At 44.5% G+C, this 22,183-nt stretch overlaps 1 protein-coding gene across 1 annotated transcript in view; it reads right to left on the bottom strand.

The window, feature by feature from the left end:
* The window catches only part of DOCK1 (dedicator of cytokinesis 1), a 473,828-nt gene that overhangs the window by 190,730 nt on the left and 260,915 nt on the right, over window positions 1-22,183 (bottom strand). The window contains exon 29 of the mRNA XM_040486934.1: window positions 6,886-6,987. Within this exon, the coding sequence (XP_040342868.1) occupies window positions 6,886-6,987 (102 nt within the window). The remainder of the gene's footprint in view (window positions 1-6,885; window positions 6,988-22,183) is intronic.

Here is a 22,183-nt window from a genome sequence, read left to right as displayed (position 1 = left end):
CTTTCTGCTTGTAGGGAAACAGATATTTTGCAAGCATCACATGCGGGTTGTAGCTATTTGTTCTGTTTACTCTAAATCCATTTTTCATTATGAACAGGGCCCATCAGGAGGAATACGGGGTATTAACATCCATTCCTTTTTTTTTAGTGTAACTTAACAAGGAAAAGGCTCGGGCGGGAACTCCCAACCACCTGCACCTGTTCAGCTCGCCATGCCCCTCTGAGCATCTACGCGGTCACGTGGTCACTTTCATCTGGCAGCTACGACCCCACACGCTACTCAGCGATTCTTGTGCTGTCTTGGGCACGATTCTTTGCTCTTTGCGGGGCATGCCCTGCCCTGCTACCCTGCTTCCACGCTAAGACTGCTCCTCGCATCAGGAAGGGACACCCCTTTTTCTGGGGGCTCTGGCCTGTGCCTGTCAGAAGTAGGAGAATTTCATGAGCCTGACAGCTTGGCACTTGTTCTGGGCTGACTGGAACAAAACTAGCATTTATCCTCAAAAGCACACGGCCCCAGGAGTCTGCATGCTCCCTCAAGGTCCGGGGTGGGCAGGGGAAAAGCAACAGAGCCTTCTCTTAGAAAAATGAGGTCGTGGTCAGAGACTGCCCAGTGAGTGGCTGTGTGTCATTTATTTAATCTACGGAACCATAAGGAGGTGCAACGGCCGTGAGGACTCAGGCAACGAACGGAAGGAAGTTAAACGGCCAGGAACGCGCTTCTTAGCAAAGTTCGAAACAGGCAGTTCTCGCCAATAGGTACAAGCTCGATTTGACAGAATCAATAAGCTGATGGGCAAAGTTAAATACTTTCACGGCAACCTTAACGGCAATGTCGGGCTCTGGTAAGTCGTGCCTGCGGTGGGCCCCCCACTATGATTGAGGCCTCAGGGAGCAACTGTGATCCCTTCCCCCTTTTTACAACAGGGGCCCCCAGTCGAAGAGAGGTTCGGGACGTAGCCAAAGTCAAGAGAGAAGAGGCATCCCGACGTCCTCCAGACCCTGCTCACACGAGCTCAGACCACCAGGGGTGCTCCGGGCAACCCAGACACAACGCACAGCACCTCTCCTCCGGTCGATGACCGCCATGCAGAGCTCACCACTTAAGTTTCCCCGCTTTGCCAAGACTTTCACATTTTAATGACCAGGTTGCACATTTGGCCGGCTGGGTGCCATAATTTAGCCACATCTCTATTTGCATAAAATTGCTGGCTTTCTTGCTGATCACTCCTCAAAGCCTGATAATTGAGATACAGGGTCTGGGTTTTATTATTCTGGAAGAGGAGCATATTTTCCCAACTCCCTGATTTTTTTTTCTAGGAAACACAGCCCCATACTTCATTAGTATGGCTCAGCTGTTCAATGTTGGTACTTTGCTGATCAGACAAAACTCTGCGTATTGTGGAGGATGAGGTTCTGCAAAGGCGTCCTTGTCGGTCTGCATAATTTACTAGGCATGGCGATGGTCCCCACCATGGCCGATGAGGCTTAGCAGACTATTACGCTGGAAGCTCCGAGTCAACAAGGGGAGACAGAGGACTGATACAAGGTTTTTTGTGAAAATTTCAGCTCTCAGCGCCAATTCCTTCCCGCGGCATTTTCCAGTTTGATTGTTATGGGGGTACCGGATGCCCCATACGATAAGTGGGCAGCTCTAACAAAAGGCACCAATGCGTAGGCGGAATCTTCTTGTCATAAATCCACCTGCTTCTATCTGTCCCTACCCCCATCCACCTGAATAAACGGTCATCCTCTCTCACCTGGACTGCCAAGGAGAATCCTAGCCCGTCTACCTATGTCCCCTATTGTCCCTCTCGATCCCCACGCTTGACCCAGACTGGCCTTTTCAAGTTGTAAACCTGGTCAAGGCACCAACACTTCCCAACCTCCCATTCAGCCACATCCCCAGGGGGTTCCAAATGTTCTGAGATTAAAGCCAAAATGTTGTGACTCCCAGAAGTAAGAAATTCTGCTTTGCCAAAGAAATAACTGTTTCAGAGAAGGACCCTCAACAGATGCTAAACTCATCAGATGAGGAACCGTCAGGGGATTGGACATCTGCCGACATTTTGTGCGTGCCAAAGTATCACCCAAAGACTACGTGCTAATTGTAACGGGGTACATAGCTTCACAACGGGGAGATCGGGCTGCTCCCGCTGTCAACCAAGCAATCAAACTTCTCGTCAGTAATGGTCAGCTTGGCAATCCCAGCCTCCCAGTGGGCACAGCATCAAAGAGCACTTAACACCAGCTCTGAAGCACCCTTGCCAAAAGGATGAACTTGAATTTTAGGCCAACCTTCCAGTCCACAGGACATATGGAGGGATGGAGAAACACACTGAAAGGCATCCCAAAGCAGCACGGAGAAAGAAAACAAACAAACAAACAAACAAGGTGAGGCACTTGTTCTAGCAGAAAGAGAGACGAAGGAGGCACAACCACAAGCAATGAGTGGATGTGGGCTGGATCCTGATTTGCCGAAGCCCCTAACGAAAGACAAGAAAGACTGGACAGAATTGAGAGAATGCGAATACCAATGGCACCAGTGAGGGCATGGCTGCCATGTTCAGGAAAGGCAATGAGACCCCTGGAGAAGCTCTTCCTTCCCGAGAGAGGCCTGCTGAACCACCAGGGGAGACGCGTGGCTCTCACACACTTACGGGATGTGGCTGCCCAGCTGGTGAAACAGAGAGACGCGGCGGAGGCAGACATGGCGTAGTGCTCACCGATGCCTTTGGGGGACAGGGGCAGTGGTTTCCGCCACGCTGTTCTTTCAGCTTCTCCGTGTGTTTAAAGCTTCTCATGATAAATAGGGGAAAGAGTACAAGCGAAACGGGGGGAAGACGCATGAGAGCCAAGGACCCCATCAACGCCGGCACTGGGTCTTGACTCCGCACTACAGTTCCGCAAGATGTTGCCCCCTGGGGAAAGCGGGCGCAGCGCCCACAGACCTCTCTCTTTACTGCCGCGGGTGACTTTACAATTACCCCAAGAAGTTTACTCGAAAATTAAAAAATAAATAAGTAAATAAATAAGTGTCCGAAAAAATAATTTTAAAACAATTCAGGGGAAAACAGCAAACAAACGGTGTAGAAAGTTGACAACAAACAAGCAAAGAGCACAGAGTGTCTCTGCTTGGCCTGTGGGGTCCATGCGGTTTGACATCCCAGCCTCTGTCCAGGCCCATCTCATCCCTGGTACTGCTGCCCCCTCACCGACGGCCTCCCCCCACCAGAGGCCCCTGTACATGCTGCTCCCCCCACCCCCCCACAAACTGCATGGCTCTCCCTTCTTCAATACTCCACAGTCCTCTCCTTTGTAAGGGAGGCTTCCTGACCAGCCAACCCAGTCCAGTCTGGCTATTTTATAAGGATCATGCCCTTGCAGCATGGATAGTTGGAGTTGGTTGGAAGGACTCCCTGATGAGCTGCGATGTTCTCCACCAGAATGTAGGCCCAGGAGGACAGGAACTGTCTGCTTTGCCCACGACTTCCTCCACTGCGCTAACGCAAAGTTGGTGCCCAATAAATAGCCACTGACTGGATTCGCTCTCAAAGGGCTCTGCACCCCCCAGATTCACCGTCCGGGGAGGAGGACCTACACTCCAGCTTCGTCTACAAGGAAATGGTCACAAGAAGTAGAGAAACGTGTTCGGCGCAAGACTCCTCCTCCCACTCAGGACGCCACCCACACAGGCTGCAGGTGACCCCGTGGTGGCTGCTTCACCCGGCGCTCAAGGCTCACCCAACATCGGGATGTTTCCCGGGCGTGGATAGTCACCTGCTCCCGTCCTTGCTTACCCAACCCCCACAAGAATCCTCCCTCACTGCTACCGGGCGTGAGCCATCAGCACCACCTCGGTACAGGCTGATGGCCGAGTGGGACAGACAAGGAAAGGCGGAAGGAGCACGGGGCGTGCGTCCGCCTGGCGAGACCAGGGCAGGTGTCAGGTCAGGGTCCTCCGAAGGGGTGGGACTGAACCTGCAGGAAGGGGACAGGGCACTCCAGATAGAGGGCCCTGCTCACTCACAGGTCTGCCAGCTTGGCTTCTTTAGGTTAGAACCTAGAAGTGGAGGGCCACCTGGGCGGCTCAGTCGGTTAAGCGTCCGACTTCGACTCAGGTCATCATTTCACAGTTCATGGGTTCGAGCCCCACGTCGGGCTCTGAGCTGACAGCTCGGAGCCTGGAGCCTGCTTTGGGTTCTGTGTCTCCCTCTCTCTCTGCCCCTCCCCCGCTCTCTCTCTCTCTCTCTCTCTCAAAAATAAATGAACATTAAAAACAAACAAAAAAAAAAGAACCCAGAAGTGGAGAGGCCATGGGGACAGGCTGGGCTGCTCGGGGACACACAGCCAGCCACGAGTCCAAGGTAGAGGCAAGAGGGCTACAGTACTCGGGTGCCACGTTCACTCGACATTTAACCAGGAAGCGTCACTTCTGCCCCTACTGTCCTTGGATATGGGACACTGCCCATTCGGTCCCTCAACAGACGCTTCGTAAAGGCCACCTACTGGGAAATTTGGGATATGCCCCAAGACCGCTCTCTTCCCTGCAAGGTCCGGGGCACTGTGCCTCACTTCTGATCTTACCGTGGACACTGCAAGTTCTCTCCTGGTGTTCCTGATTCTGACACTGGACACGGAACAGCCAGCAGCCCATTCTGCAGCCTGGCATCCCCACTGCGGTCCTGCGAGGCTCGCCACGCTACAGAGACCGCCGTGCCGCGAGAGAGTTTGGAACGGAACGTGTCGGTTCCTTTTCTTTTCTGGGTCAGTCTATCTGCCTCACGCTGTGCTCCATTCTCTCACTGTCTTGGGGTCTAAGGGACCATTTGAGAGACTATAAAATTAACAGCTCTGAGGCACGTGACTTTGGTCTTGATAGGAACCGCGATTTCGTATGGGAATCACTCATCCAACCAAAAGAGGGCTACACTTGAAAACCTGAAGCAGCACTTGTTACAAGGAAATGGTCTTGAGAAAATGGCCTCGACTATTTCCCTCCTGCAGCACTAACTAACTTTCAGTTATTTAACACAAAATGACCTCTTACTTTTGTGAGTGGTTGTCAGAGTAGCAAAACAGTCAAATACTTTCTAGGTATTGGTATTGGTACAGGTATTGGTATCTTAATGGACAGGAACACATTTTACAAAGGTTCCCACAGATTAACAACAACAAAATACGTCTACGATCCTTGCAGTTTGAACTCCTGATATCCAAACCACAAATGCCATTTTATAACGGAAATCAAATCGTCCGCAAATAATTGATTCTCTGAACTGCTGTGTCTAAGGGGGAAAAAAAATAAATCCCTGGGGAAATCAGGACCACAACAGGGAGTAAGTATCTGATCGTCTGCTCTGTGCAAGGAGAGAGGGCACATGCTCAGAATTCAGCAAATTATAGTCATTTCTAAGAACCATTTTGTAACATCGCTTTTCACAATGCACTAAAGGTTCTCTGCCAACAGCACCTCTTAACAGTTGAGATGAAATATGTCTAGCGATTTGCATGTGGGGATTTTGATCACAGGACTCTTCTGATAAAGGGCAAATTATTAATTAGATCCTAATTACTCAGGATGGGTGTACTTCTCACTCAAAAAACCGTATTCTTCAGTCTGGAAGGCTAGTTAGGAAAATGCGCACATAGTTTCACCTACAACTATCCTTTCGGTGACCCAAACGGGGCCGAGGGATCCAGTGACGATTCACCGGGGGCATGGAACATCACGTATATCCAATGTGAATTCACTGTGCCGTAACTACTCAAGACTGGCAGGATATAAATGTAACACAGATCCCCCCATGAGCACACCCCTACTTTAAACTGCATGCCGATGATTTTGAAAAGAACTGAACACCCAGAGACACGTACATACACATACACACATACACTCTTGCTCTTTATTTAAGGAAATCCGCTATGATTTTAAGATGCAGATTCATTGTTGTCTCCTTAGAAATTTAAATACACACACGCACACACACATACACAGAAGTGCATCCACGTGGACACACACACACACACACACACACACTCACGGTGGCAACAATTAATAAGAACATGTTCTTCTTAGGAATGATCCTTTGGAAAAAATCATTAAGTGCATTCTTCTGCCCTTCCCTCAGTAAGGGAGGTTTAACAGTGTGCAGCATAAGCAACCTAGTCGTGGAGACAGTAATAGCATCTGCCGTACCCTATAGGAATCCAGGGGTCTCAGAAATGAACTCTGCGTTACTAGATTCCAGAGCTGAGGTCAACAGCTAATCGAGAACTCCGCCAACAAGTGTGGCTGCAGCTTTGCGGAAGACATCTGCCATATGGCCGTGGGATCTCAGGCCATTAGGGAGGTGGTTCCTAAGTGGTAACTTCCTCTCTATTATGCTTCTCCTAATTGAGCTGTGTCATAGTTGTATTGAGGATGACTAGAGAATTATTAGGAGAAATGCTGATGAGCTCCCATGACTGGAGCTAATTAATACCAGAGTATAATTTAAAGCTGAAAAGACTTTCTGGCTTCTGCTACCGAGAAGCCAGTCAACAGGTGAACGGGACTTACCGGCAGACTCTCCTTGGGACATCTCCACATCTTTAGTGATCCCTGAACACGGGAGAGGGAACCCATCAGAGAAGAAAGCTCATTCTGGGCTGAGATGACGAGTCCCTCCCCAGTTCAGCGTAAGAAACAAGCCTGCGGGTGGGGACCCTCATCTTCTTAGAGATGGGACTTCAGTAGGACCTTGCCAGGTGGCTTCTCAAGTCAACTGGAGCCAAGTCCCCGCGCAAAATCACATTTAAAATGGAAATCTCCACACCAGTGTTTTGCCTAAAATGCTGCCCCCCCCCCACGTGGTTATATGAAAAGGGTCAAAGTAACACTCACAACAACATCAGTCCTCATTTTTCCAAAAGTCTTGATCAAATGGGCGTAATGATAATTTTCCATCTGTCGTAAAATAGCTGTCATACAAGCCACGAAGTTTCCCTGTAAAGGAGTCAAAGGGCACAATTAGAGAACAGCATTCTCGAGAACAACGGGGAAAGTCGGTATCGACTAAGAGTCTGGGGGCAAAACCAGCACAGAGAAGCAGCGGGGTGTGGGTGGGGGCCCCCGAGCTCTGGCCCCCCGGCACATGAGGACCGGTCACTGCCAACCTCACCATCTTGGCTTTGCTCTGTTTCCTTCTCTCTAGCTGCACTAAATGCTTCCTGACACACGGTTGTCGAGGCTGGAAAAACAAGCTTTAAACGTTTTTGCATTAAATATGCAAAAATGAAAGACAAGATTGGAACCACTGACACTTGTGTTCTGTGCTCCGTGGAAAGTTGCTGCTCTTATTACCAGGCGAAACGTGTGTGCAGCCCTTCCTCTTGGGCCGTGGCAAAGAGAGGCCTTTTATTTCTCAAAATCTGCCCGTGTCCCCCTTGGCCAATTTGGAGGCAATCACCACCGATTCCACGATGAGTTATGGTCCAATTCTCTTCCACAAGAAGAATGTGAAGAGGCATGCAAGCTCATCAGAATGTAAAGTGGCAGAGAGGACGGTTTCTCCTGGCAGACGGAGCCGGGCGAAAAGGAAGAGGAGGAGGGAAAACAGAAACCAACACCCGGAATCAAGTCACGGAGGAAAGAACGGGGCAAAGCAGCTAAGGAAGAGGCAGCCAGTACGCGTGCGGCTGTGGGTGTGTGCGCTGAAGGGGGCTGGGCTTGGTGGGTGGGCAGAGGGTCAGGTGGTCCCGTTACCACTGGGTACAATGTATCCCTTCTGGGGGGTCATGGCTCAACATAAAAACATAAAAACCTTCCTTGCTTTTCTAGATTCCCCCCTAAACTAATGACATTTTAAGAAACAGAGGGAATACATTTTCGCCCATTCGACCAGTACAGTCTGGTCCAATTACAGGATGAGACATTCTTTCAGACATACCCCGATTTTGCCCTCTTAAATGCGGATCCGAACTGTGGTCTTTTACCCACCCCACCTCTCCAAGCACTCTACCGGAATGCCTAAATGCGCTCTGTATTCATCTGGGCGCATATTCTACAGGGAAATGTTACCGTCCGGTATTTTTCCCAATCCATTTTGTTCCTATAGCATACGTGTACGCTTCCAAATGAGTCCTCAAAGGATGCATTGCACAAACTGAACAAATACAAGAATGCCAATATGCTATCTTCCACTTGCATAGAAACATAAATTCTTTGTGAATGATGATAATTGTTGAGATTGGATTCCACGTTGGGGTTCAGAGAAAGAGCTGAAGATTGCCTGTTTTCCACTGGAGGGATGATTTGGAAAATGGCAAAATGTCCATGAATATGAACTTGTGAACTATGTAAATATCTGGCATCCTCATAACTCCAGAGAAGCTGCCTTTGTATCTCCCTTACTCTTTCGGAGACGCCCTTTTGGAAAATGGCCCTTGTACCATTGACCACCATGTGTCAAGGGCTGTGCTGAGGCCCAGTGCACCACACCACAGATTCCCTTCCTGCCCCATTTTACAGGCAGTGAGACAGGGGGCTGCGTGTTCCCCTCTAAATGAGTCAATGGCAAAACCGGGTCTAAGGCGAGTGCTTCCAGCTGCAAGGTGGGCACCTTGGAGCTGAACTCATCTCTTTCCTCTTGTCCAGATGTACATTTTAACTCTCTTTTGGAGAAACCTGAGGCCGCCGCTAATGGCCAACATGAGTTGGAGACTGACTTTCCCGTACTTCTACAGGCATCGGAGAAAGTTGCAGGAGGGTGAGGAAAGGCAAAGGCGGCCACACACGATGTCCCACTTTCCTCCTTGGCGCAGCTATCTGTGGCCGGCCTTTTCCTCAGGAGACACTGGGCTTTTTTAGACCAAGTAGAGGCCTGTATTGGCCAAGATGCACCTGGCAGGGGCTCAAATTAATTTTCTGCAGGTCAAAACAATTAAACAATGGGAACCTACACATTAGAATCGTCGGAAATCACAAAGCCAGCTATGTATATAATTAGATCCAGTATACCCATGTACTTAACTTAAAATATCAAGCCGAAAGTGGAAAGAAAAGCAGAACCCCAGAGCAGTTCTGAGAGTGCCAACCGCCCAAGCACTGAGCAGCATGGATGAGAAGAAACAGTGCGCGTCCAGAGTCCGGCCAGACACTCAAACAGGTGATACGGAGACACTCAACGTAGGCAGCAGACTGCCATGTAATGCTGAAAACTTCACGCAAGGCCAAGACTGGGGCAACTGACATGATGCAGGAATGAAGAAATGATGAGAAGGTAGCAATTTCCACAAAGCCAGCCCTGGGAATATGCAAATGGCCAGTCGGGCAGACTTTGCTTTGGATGAGAATGTCATGGAGGCAAGCCAATGGCCTCTTACTCTACGGCGACGAGGACCAATTGGGAATCCGCCCAGGGAAGGGGACAGAGGCAGGGCTCCACCATGAGTTAGAGGGCGAAAGGCCAGGGGGTGCAAATGTATTCTGTATTTCACCTACGGAACTGTTCCAGAGCAGTTGTCCTGTTCAGACTTTCTTAGAGGAAGCAAATCTCACTATTTCAGCTCCCTTCTAAGCTGAAGCCTTGGACCCCAGTTGGAATGGGGTGATATGCCTGCTGAAATCTATAGACATGTTCCCTATGGCCTTTGGAATGGAGTCCCATGCATGGGGTACCCATATTTCCAAAGGGAAGCCATGCAGTCACCATTGCTCTACTGTTCTCGTGGACCCAGTGGAGCCCCATGTGGTGGACCAGTGGGTTTCTGGGGAGGCATTCAGTGGGTCGTTATGGAAGCTGTATTTGAAACCAGCCAGAAACTAGAAGCAGAAATGGGGGAGAGCTATGAAAGGAAAACTCATTCTGCAGGCTCGAAAGAAAATTACTATTCTCTGTTTTTTAATTGATTTATTTGAAATGCACTGAGAAGTCACAGGAAGCTTTTACTTTTGAACAACTGATAGGCTGGGAGGTAGGCTGGTGGTGACTGTGCAGAACGCGTCCTGCAACCTGAGTGTGGGGACCAGGTTCCAGCCCCAGAGGCTGAGGAAAAATGAGTAAATAAATAAAAACAAGACATAATTCCTGAGACCTCAAAGCAATGCAAAATAGGGGCAGAGAAGTCAGGATACAGTTGCAGAAAACTTAAAAATCAGGACAGAGAATGCCTGAGAAACAAAAAATGTGAACTTCATTAGTAATCACAGATGAAAATGATATATCATTATTTGCCTGCCAAAACAGCAAAGAAGTATTTAAGGGATGATAACGTTAGCAAGGGTGCAGGGAATGAGCACTCTTCTGCACTGCTGGTGGGAGCATAAATTGCTATAACCTTTTTAAAAAGCGATTTGCCAGTAGGTTTGAAAAGTCTTGGGGGGAAAAAAACCCACTCATCGCCCTGGTAATGACACTGCTAACAATCCACCAAAGGAAGTCATTCAAAACTATGGAAGTTTACGCCCAAAGATGTCTGCTGCATTGCTGAAAACATCTGCATGTTCAACAACCAGAAACTGTGTAAGTGATAGGATACGGCGCAGGATCGCAAGATAAAATACAGGATGCCCAGTTTAATCTGAATCTCAGATACATAACAGGAAATAAGCATGTCGCAAATACCGCACTGAAAATATTGCATGGGACATCCATATGCTAACTCATCCGTTTATTGTTTATTCGAAGCTCAGGCTGAACCGGGTACCCTGTATCGATCGCTATCTGCCAAGTCAGGCAACCATACCATAGCGTGATCATGACACTAAGACACTAAGCGTTAACTATGCAAATAAGAACTATTTTAATTACATGAGAAAATGCTTGAGGAACAAACCTGGAGATGATTGCATATACGTATTTCAGCAATGTAAAGAATGCAGCACAAGAAAGAAAACATACCTAAGCAACTAACAAACAAACCAGGTAGTCCTTGGGGGTTGGAGAACAAAACCAGATTACCTTTATAAACTGAAATACATATTAATATGTTAGAAGACGGTCCTGAGAGAAGACAGGTCCTCCCTGTCCCTAAGTTCTGTGTTTCCTGCTCCCCGATCCTCAAAAATCTTATCCTCAGGCCGCCCTGTCCATGCAGACATGGTTACTGCTGTGCATTGTTCAAGTCCTGGACTAAACTTGCCCCTGACCTCCTAGAACTACCCTCAAGGCTCCGGTTAAATATGCTTGGGGTCCCAGTGCACCAGGCAGGTGGAGAGTAGGACAGGGAACAGGGAGAACAGAAGACAGGCAGAACGAAGCATTGGTGGTGGAGGAGGGGACATTCTGTGGCAGGTAGGTGAATGTAAGATATCACCGAGGGATACAGGGGCAAGGGATTTAAAAAAAAAAAAGGACAGATGTTGGAAAACGGGAATTGAGGATGAGACCAACCTTTGACACAGTATCTTTGCCAACTCTGCCTAGTTTAAGGTCTTAGGGCGAGTGTTTCATTTAAAAGAACAATCCTAAGGGTTTTAATGCCTGGCCCGGAGGAGTTGAGAGGGTGTGACTTCTCTATATAACAAAGACAGACTTAGACACATGACTTGAAGGTGAGGTATGAAGTTGCTCTTGGAGGTTCGTCAACAAGATTAACAATGGTTCACATGATCCTGGAGCTCACGCTTTGCAGGCAGGCGCCCGTTCTCCCTGGGACACACGGCACAGGCAGAAATTTCAACTCTCTTCAAAGTGCTTTAAGTGCCAAGGGACTTGGGGACAGCCCCAAACCACAGGCGCTGTGAGAGCTGTGAAGAGTGACCCAGGAGCACCGAGTCCGGAGGGCAGGCTCCAGATCTGAGTAACCAGAGACGTCCACTTAAATCTGGGATCACACTCCACGACTGCCAGAGACGACTTTTGCTAAAACCTTCAAACATGTTTTCACCGAGGCAAGTCCTCTGAAGAGAAACTGTCACTGAGATGTTGAAGTATCAATTCTAGTAAAGAAAACAAAATCTGCCTCCTAATCGTCATTAAAGATTAAAGAAAAAGGAATCCCTCAGCGACATTTAGGATCTACTGTTCAGTGACACTGGGCAAGAATCGTAGTAAAAGTGGGTGGACAAAGGACTTGGCGAATTCCTGACGACTTTCACTTTGGGGGACATTCGAGCCAAAGAACCGATACCGTAAAGCAACACTATGAGCACCGGAAATATGGGGAAAAGGAGAATAACAGAGCGAAGTCTTCCGTTTCAAAGGGAGGTGAGGCGTGAATGGATGAGTTGTTGGTACAGTTAAGGGGAAAGCCCTAGGACGCACGAAGTCTTTCTGTTTTCAAAAGTGAAAGCCACGAGTGGAATGTGTAAGGCTTCTATTTGCCAAGAGGAAATGTTATAAAGAAAAACAAGGAGTCCAAAAAGCTAACACAAGGAGCACCTCAAAGCGCCACTCACTGGCCCAAAGATTCCTCCAAAGTCTCTGCAGAGATGAGGTTTGTGAAAATATACCTAGGGGCTTCTGCATGATGAATTAAAAGTAATCTAACACATGCATTCACCCCTGTTTCCTCACATTAAACTGATAACAAAGAACACCTTTTAATTCACAAACCCATAAGAAGAAAGAGAGAAGAGACACAAGTAAAGACAAGAGAAGTCTGGAAGCAGACAAGGGAAGCATGAGTGGTTACTGAGTGCCCCAGACGCAGGAAGGGGGTGATCATCTAATGGGAACCTGCTGATTCCTGGCACAGAACCCTAGGAAGACTCAGAAGGCAAGACTACATATGAGGTGGAAATCAAGAGCACTGATGTCTTCAACATGTGGCCTGTCGACTCCGGCAAGTCCACCGAGGGACACGCCCACTCACTCCTAGGCAGGGGACCACGTGTTTATTCTCTGCAAGGCGTTGGGGGAGGGGGGGTTGCGGAAGGGGGGTGCCTGACAAAGCAGAAGAGAAGGGGGCAGGAGCCACCTGGCTGAGAATATCTAGTGATGAGCAATCGGCTCTCTGCTCTGCCCAGCTCCCAACATACCAGCAAGTGGGGGGTTAAACCAACTTCCTCTACCAGTCTTAGCCCCATGTCAAAATAGAACGGGAGACCAGAAAAATCCTCTTTGGAGAAACCGAACAGCCCAAGACAGCATATCCACTGTCTGCCCACAGAGGTTCAGCCCACGCAGCCTTGTTGTACCTCCAAACTCTGTGCACACGTGAGAAACAGTCTGATCAAGACTGTACAGTCTCATGAGGAAAGTCATTAGTAAGAGAAACCAAAGCAAACAGAAGCAAAGCCGGGGTGGGGTGGGGGGTGGGGAAATGGGGCTATGTAAGAAAATTCCAAGACCTATAATATGTACCTTCACACAGGAGATTATATCCATAAAACGAGAACATAATGTTATGAAAAGGAACAAAGACCAAGGAAGGATTCTGGAATATTCAAATTATGTTTGCAGAAATAACTATTTTCACAGAAATATGGGGAGGTAAAGCTAACAAAATCCTCCAGAAAATGGAACAAAAAAGACACAAAGACACACACACACACACACACACACACACACACACACACACACAGAATAAGAACACCAGAGAATCCATTCAAGAGATTCAATATCTGAGAAACAGGGATTCCAGAAAGAACACAGAAGATGGAGAGAAAAAAAGCTATTTTTTTTTTTTTTACAAAATGATAGAACATCCATATAAAAACTATTAGAATGAGTTCAGCTGATTGCAGGATACAGGGCCAAAATACAAAACTCAATTGTTTTTCTATATACTACCAGTGAACAACCCAAAAATCAAATTCAGAAAATAACTCTATTTACAAAAGCACCAAACCCAGCGCAATACTTGATGGAAATATACTCCATGTTCATGGATTGGAAGACCTAATAATGCTATGATATTAACAGCAATTAATGGGCAGCACCCCCCAAATAATCTACAGATTCCATGCAATCCCTGTCAAAATCCCAGCCTGTTGTTTTGTAGAACCTCACAAGCCAATCACAGATAACCCCATACATACTGTGTGATTCCATTGTTAGCAAATGTCCAGAACAGACAAATGCAGAAAGGCAGGGAGTAGATCAGTCAGTGACGGGCAAGAGCTGGAAGTCTGGGGGTTAAACGGGGAGCGAGTCCTCGTGGGTACAGGTTTCTTTTGGGGATGATGACAATATGCTAAAACTGCTTACGGAAGTAGTTCAACAACTCTGTGATTATACGAAACCCTTAAATTGTGCACTTTAAATAGGTGAATTTTTTTGATATGTGAATTACATCTCAATAAAGCTGTCAAAAATGTTTAGGGGCGCCTGGGTGGCTCAGTCGGTGAAGCGTCCGACTACAGCTCAGGTCATGAGCTCGCAGTTTGTGGGTTTGAGCCCCACGCTGGGCTCTGTGCTGACAGCCTGGAGCCTCCTTCAGATTCTGTGTCTCTCTCTCTGTATCCCGACCCTGCTTGCACAATGTCTGTCTGTCTCTCTCGCTCTAAAATAAATAAACATAACTTTTTTTTGAAGCTTTTAAAAATAGATATTAATTAAATGATATAATTTCTCTCAAATGGCACGCACTGATTGTCGAGCATGACTAAGACTTATCATCATGAGGTTTCACAGTACTAAGGATAAAACAATGATTCTAAAACATTAAAGAGAAAAGGAAAGCAAAGAGTCGCAGAGTGCATTGGGATTGCTTCTGGAGAGGATGCGGCAGGGGACAGCTCATTCTCAGGACAAGTAAACTATTCGCCCTTAGCAACAAAATAATGTACTACTCGGATTTAAAATCAAGATAACACACTCAGAAAAACACTTCCAAATTCTATGATCCTTTTGAAGCTGTTCTTTGTCCTTAGACTTTTTGAAATAGATGTACGACTGTTCTTTCCTTTGTTTTGATCTACTCACTTGTGTTTCCACATCATACGAAATGTCTTCGCCCCTCTAGGTTTGGAGGGGAACTATAAAGAAACAATCACTGAAAATGCAGACGGGACAACGTTGTAAAATGAACAAAGGAAAAGTGTGCCATGCAAAATACATCAGAAGGCACAAGTTGTTGCTGTACCTTGGAAAGGTATTTCACATGTTGTTAATTAAATATTTGAAGAAGCACAAGATATAACTGAAAGCCTGAATCAGAGAGTTCAGTTAAAACTCAGGTTCTTGGGAAAACGAGTATTCACTCCCATCATTTAAACTTGGCGCCCGTTCCCGGAAATACAATCTACGGTAAACTTGAGGACTGTGTTGTGTCCCTTTTCTCGCTTCAGGACAAATTCAGCCCCCACGCAGCCTTTATCCAATGTATACATTGCTTTATTCATTTAGTTTCCCAAATATTGAAATTCTTGATTTTATAAAGGACCATAAAGTGAAAAATGTTTGTAAAAAGAAACTACACAAAATTAAGAACAGTATGGTTGAGAAACTACACTAATGTCATCTATTAGCTTTTTCAACTCCTAGCAACAAAATTAAACCTGTATCTTAAATTTAAATGGAGTGTCTGGTTGAGTTCAGAGAATACTAGTATTTCATATTATCGCAGACACCATAAGGAAAGAAATCTAATTTTCAAAACAAAATCAATTTCAATTTTACAGTGGCAGTAATTGTAGGAAGACATTTATAGGCCAAATATACCAAAAGGGAATATCTAGATCTTAAGCTCCCCATAACAATTATCTGCTACTTATTCAATGCACTAAATTAAACACATACTCACATTTGTTACAGAGGATAAAAATAAATTACGGTAAAATTTTACATATACAATTATACTTTATGGTATAATGAGGAATACATACTTGTATATAACTTCTCAATATAATTCATTTGTTGCTAACACAAATCAGAGAGTAGAGGAGAAAATTTTAAATTTATTTTTGTAAACTCGGGCAATCATAACATTAAAGCCTTAGAGGGCCTAGGACTTCCCAAATCTTCTCCCAAGATATATAGCATCTGTAAACACACTGTAATAGAAACAAGAATAATTCAGTGTTAATAAAATTTTACCGTTGAAGGGAGGATCAATATGCCTACAGATTTTTCTTTAAATTGACTTCTGTCCATAAAGGACACTGTCACCATCATAGTTACAGATTACAGTTGAAACTTTCTTGGATAAAAAGAAACTCCTCTATATGAATCATAAAGGATACTGTCCTCAATATTATTTATACTGGTTGGATGTGTTGGTGAGGAGGAAACTATGTCACATACCAAGAGTTAAGAAAACGAAGTTCATGAGTCACAAGAAGATGACATATATTTTGAAATATGAGATTATTATATGCTATAAAAAGAGATAATCTCAGTTCTATTATTTCTTAGGAAATACTTATTTATACATAAATACATATATTGTGTGCAGATATCTGTACAAGCACTATACATCATGACACAGCACTCATGGCTTGTCTGCTTACGACTCTGTAAGCCCTCGAGAGATTTTAAAGCTAAATGCCATGACGTTTACTTTCAAAGTCTCCTGCTATGGAGAAGTAGAAATTGACAATCTGGGGGAACGCCAAAGAAATTCTGCAGAACAATGTATCTGTCTAGCAAGTGTGTAAAGGAGAACATAGCATACAGGAAACACCCCCCATTGGGGCTCTATGCCCACCGTGTCTCCCCATCACCACAGCCTGGAGAAAATCAAAGGTTCCCAAGATTCTGAGGAAATGGGGCCACTGGGGAAACACCAGAAGACATTGAGGGAATAAGACCAAATTGATGAGAAGATTCAAAATGGCGCAGAGTAGCACCAAGTACAACACTCCATGAACATTAAGGAGTGGGCACATGTCCACAGCATGGAGCTCCTGGAGGAAGGTCAGAGGTGAGTAGACACAGCCCTGCCTAGGAGGAGCACACGTGGAACCAGGGGCACAACTCTCTCCCAGACCAGTGGAACCAAGTCAAAAGGACACAGGAGGATACTTGAGAAGGGTCCTCTGGCCACAAGTGGGACAATGGGGACATCCGAGTTTCAAAATGAACAGTAAGAGCAAAGGACTATAAACCTTAAATTAAAAAAAAAAGAAAAACATAAGTCTCCACTGATAAACTGGTATACAAGGTGGAAGGGTGGGTGACGAGAAGAGAAAGCAAAGCCCTTCTTACAGAAGACGAAATAATGTAGATGGCATAGGAAAATGCAAAAACTGCCACTTTCAACTCCAGAAGGACTGGATGATTCCAGCAACGGTCCTGCATGGGTACTGAAACCAGTAGGTCAAGCTCACTGGAAAGGAAGACATTTGCTCAGCTTGAAAGTACTGTATCCCCCCACAGATTCTTCTGTGCCTCCTAGTGTGATGGTGTTCTAAGGACACATTATCACCTCGGTAGGGTTTTGTGCCAAAAATATTTACTCATGAGGGAATGCACAGACAGATCCAGAAATGGGACTTTTGACAAGACAACTGTCCTAGGCCTTCCAAAAAAAAAAAAATCAATGAAGAAATTTCATTTGGGCCACATATTACATGTTATTAGGGGGATCACTGCTAATTTTTATGGATATCATAATCGTATTGACTGTGTTGCAGAATTATTCTTAGCAGAAGCACAACACAATTAGGAATGACATTCACGATGTCTGTGGTGAACTTCTGCTCGAGTAAAAAACCAGTTTTCATTACACACACATACAACTCCACAAGGGAGGGGAGGCAGAGACAACGCATTTGGGCAAAATGTCCAGAAGTGGTGGATCTGGTTGGTGAGTATACTGGCTTTTACTATCAGAGCTTCTTCAAATTTCTGTACCTAAGAAAAATTTCAAGATAAAAAGCTGAGGGAATACAATGTCTTCCCGCAGTCTAGTGGAGAAGACGCACATGACAACAATTAATTAAGACCCAACGTTACAGATACTATAAAAGAGAGTTATTACAGACTGACAAGGGAGTTCTAAGGAGGAAGTGCTCCTTTTCCAACCACAGGAACTGTTACTCAATATAATAACAGGAACACAAGCAATGATTTAGCTATTTTGAGACACATTTGGAGAGGGGAGATAAAAGTGAAGAGCCTTAAGCAACCCACACCCAGAAATATTCACTCAGGAAAATGTTCGAGGAGCTGAAGTAGAACTAAGTGGGGGGTGTATTGCTTTTGCACAGAAAGCTCTGCCATATACATTTTTCTTAAATGCAAGAATGCCTAACTGATTGGGAGCATGCCCTGTACGTATGTATTCTGACCTTAACAAAATAGTCTACAGTGAAAGGGAAATGGAAGAACAGAACCATCCTGTTTCCCTACCAAATATGGATCTACATATCGCTCACTCTCCTTCTGGTATTTTACAATACCATTCTATTAATGGTAGAAGTTATACAGGTACATAACAGAAAATTAGTTTAGGAGTAAATGTCTGAGAGGCAGACATTTTGGAGTAATCACTTGATCGAGATCAAGAACACTATATGGAGCAGAACAGGCTATTTCACTTCTCTGAGCCTCGGTTGCCTCATCTGTAAAATGGCCACGGTGATTTGAAAATGTGCAGTTCTTGAGAGGCTTAAATTAGTCATATATGTAAGGATATGTAATGATATTAGCACAGTCGCTGGCTACGTAACGAATAAGGGATCTCATGGTGGCAGTGATGGGGGCGATGATGATGATGGTGGATAAAAGAAAAACATACACAGAAGGTTATTTTAAGGTCACTAAATTTGTATACTAAAACTCACAAATCATTCATGACAGAATCAAAGAAGATCTAAAAGAAATGGAGAGATATATCATGTTCAGGGATCAGAAGAATCAATAGAGTTCAGATGTCAATTGATCTACAGTTACAAAATAGCAGCAGGTGTTTACTGTAGAAACTAACAATCAGAACCTAAGCTTTCTACAGAAAGGCAAATAACGTGAAACAACCAAAGAAACTGTGAACCAAGTAGGACACACTCCCAGATTTTCAGATGTGTTATAAAACTACAGATATCAAGAGAGCGGGCATACCAGGGAAAGAATAAACTGATGAGACAAACTGACCACACAACAGGCAAACTGATTCTCAACAAAGTACTGAGAAAACTCAATGAGAAAGTATAGTGTTTTCAACAAGTGGGATTTCCAGAGGGTACAGTGAGACACCATATGGAAAGACAGGAAGAAAAGGGAGGGCAGTAAGGCCCATCCATACCCTATGCAACATACAAAAACCAGCTCCAAATAGATCATAGACCCAAATGCAAAAAAAAAAAAAAAAAAACAAAAAACCAAAAACCAAAAACCAAAAAAACGTAAAACAACAGAACTTCTGGAGGAAAACACAGGAGAAAACCCGACCTTGGCTTAGGCAAATACTTCTTAGGACACAAAAAGCATAAAACAAAAGAAAAAAAAATGGTAAGTTGGACTTCCTCAAATTAAGAATGCCTGGTCTTTGAAAGGTTTTGTAAAGAGTAAAAAGACAGGCTGCAGAATTGGAGAAAATATTTGCAAAATGCATATCTGACAGCGCGCTTGTGTCAAGAATATATCAAAACTCTGAAAAGTCAATAACAAACAACCCATCAAAAAATTGGCAAAAGAATTTAAATAGATGCTTCACCGAAAAAGAGATTCAAATGGCCAGGACACACACAAAAAAATGCATTCGGTGTCACTACTCAATGGGAAAATGCCAATTAAAACCATAGGGAGATACCATCATACCTGTTAGAATGGCTGAAACTTAAGGAAAAAAAAAAAAAGAAAAAGCAGGAAGATGCAGAGACACTGAAAGTCTCCTGTATCACTGGTCTGAAGGCAAAATGATACAGCCATTCTGGGAAACACTTTGGCAGTTTCTTATACAGTTAATCATATAGTTTTTGACCCAGCCGTCCTGCTTCTAGGTAGGGACCCAAGAGAGGTGAAAACACAAGTTCACAGCAAGACCTCTACGCTAATGTGTATAGATAGTTCTTTTCCCAGATTTTGTTCTTTTAATTTTTTTAATGTTTATTTATTTTTGAGAGAGACAGACAGACAGAGTGTTAGTGGGAGAGGGGCAGAAAGAGAGAGGGAGACACTGAATCCGAAGCAGGCTCCAGCTCTGAGCTGTCATCACAGAGCCCGACGTGGGGCTCAAACTCATGAACCACGAGATCATGACCTGAGCTGAAGTCGAACGCTTAACAGACTGAGCCACCCAGGCGCTCCTGTAGACAGTTCTATTCATAATTCCAAACAGGGAGATATCAACACATCTACTATTTGGCAAACGTATAAACAAATAGTGGTACGTCCATGGGATAGGACAGTACCGGGCAACCAGATGGAATAAACTGCGGATAAACACGGACAATTCTCACATCGGGGTAAGTGAAAGATGCCAGACTCAGACCCAAAAGGCAACCTGGAGTATGGATTCGTTTACTTGACATCCTGGAAACTCAAACACGGTATTGACCAAGGGGAAAAGATGGGCTCCAAAAGGGCACCAGGGACTTTTGTAAGAGAATGGAAATATTCTAACCCTTGCATTTGGTCTTGATGACAGAACTGGACATACCTGTCAAAATGCAGAACTAAAAAGTAAGGATGTGACTGTATAACCTTAAAAATATACGTAAAGAAGAAAATTTGACAATCAAAAAATTCCCTGTAAATGATATGTAACTAATCTTGATATTATACTGGATTCTTTCTCACTCTTGCACATATAGAAAAAGACTAGCTTTAATAAAAGCAGGATCATACTTTAATTATTGTCACTTTCAAATGGCTTTGTTATGCGGTGGTGCAAGCCCTACATCACTCCTCTCGTTTTTCACATTGTTCTTGAGTATCCATGCCAATATATTCTCACATGTGAACTTTACAACCACATTATTGAGTTTGAAACAGTTCCCAATGGAATTTAAATTGAGATCCCACTGAATTTTTTAATTAATTGAAAAGGCCTAGGATATCAGCCTTCTCATTTCCGCACACACAATGTGTCTAGATTTGTTCAGGTCTATTTTTACACCATTCAAGAATATTTTGTGGTTTTCGTCATAAGGGCTATGACCAGCTCTTGTTAACGTTGCCCCTATTGGGAAGGGTGCCGTCTTCAAAAACCTTTTAAATTTTCTCTACATTTTTATTGGTATATTTGGGAAAATGACTAAATTTAATGTGTATATTTTGTAATTGAACTTATAGAATTCTGTTACTACTCCTAACAGGTTTTGTTTTGTTTTGTTTTGTTTTTTAATTTTGTGGGGGAGGAGGAGGCTGTAAATGAATCAAACATGGGGCTTCTGGGTGGCCCAGTCGGTTGACCATCTGACTTCGGCTCAGGTCATGATTTCAGTTTGTGAGTTCGAGCCCTGTGTCGGCCTCTGTGCTGACAGCTCAGAGCCTGCAGCCTGCTTCGAATTCTTGAATGTCTCCCTCTCTCTCTGCCCCTTCCCTGCTCATACCCTGCCTCCCTCTGTCTCTCGAAAATAAATAAATGTTAAAAAAAATGTCTAAATGAATCAAACATCTGTCAATAATTCTGTTGTCCTTTGTCATTGTTGTACTTCTGTTTTCTTATTTCTGTTTCTAGACTCATGACACAGTCTATCACCACCAAGCATACAATGTCAAGTTGTAATAATAACTTCTGGTGTCTTTGCTTTCTTAAAGATTGTAGTCAGCATGCTTTAGGGTCTGATTTTTTAATGTCTATTTTTCTATTGAGATATAACTGAAATATAACACTGTGTAAGCATAAGGTACATAATATGTTGATTTGATACATTATATACTTATTACAATTTGATTACCACCATACCATTAGGAACACCTCCATTGGGTCACGAAATTACCATTTCTTTTGTGTGGTAAGAACATTTAAGATCTAGTCTCTTGGATATTAGTTGAGGATGTACCTTGCATATGATGTTAAAGAAGTATTCCAAACCTAGAGATTGCTTATAACAAAATATGTGAGGCTAAACAAAGATGGTTATGGATATTATTACCAGAGAAGAGTTTTCTCACTAAAGAGCAAATGCATCAGAAAAAAAATTAAGCATCAAAAAACCACATAGGTATGCTTTTAAATTCTTACTAATGGGTAAAAAATGGGACTCCCCAGAAAACATAAATATGTAAGGGCAGGCTAGCTATAATAAAACAAAACGTAGAGCAGCAACACCTTTTAGACATCTCATTTCCTTGGAGGGTAACGGAACCACTCCTTATTTTCATTCCCGTAAGAGACATCCACAGAGGCATGCTGTATATGCAGCAGAT

This window comes from Herpailurus yagouaroundi, unplaced genomic scaffold, assembly GCF_014898765.1.
Source record: "Herpailurus yagouaroundi ecotype Mexico unplaced genomic scaffold, PumYag 163, whole genome shotgun sequence".
NCBI classification, from domain to species: Eukaryota; Metazoa; Chordata; class Mammalia; order Carnivora; family Felidae; genus Herpailurus; species Herpailurus yagouaroundi.
Note: the sequence above shows the minus strand (reverse complement) of the source record. Positions and strands in the feature narration are given on the sequence as shown.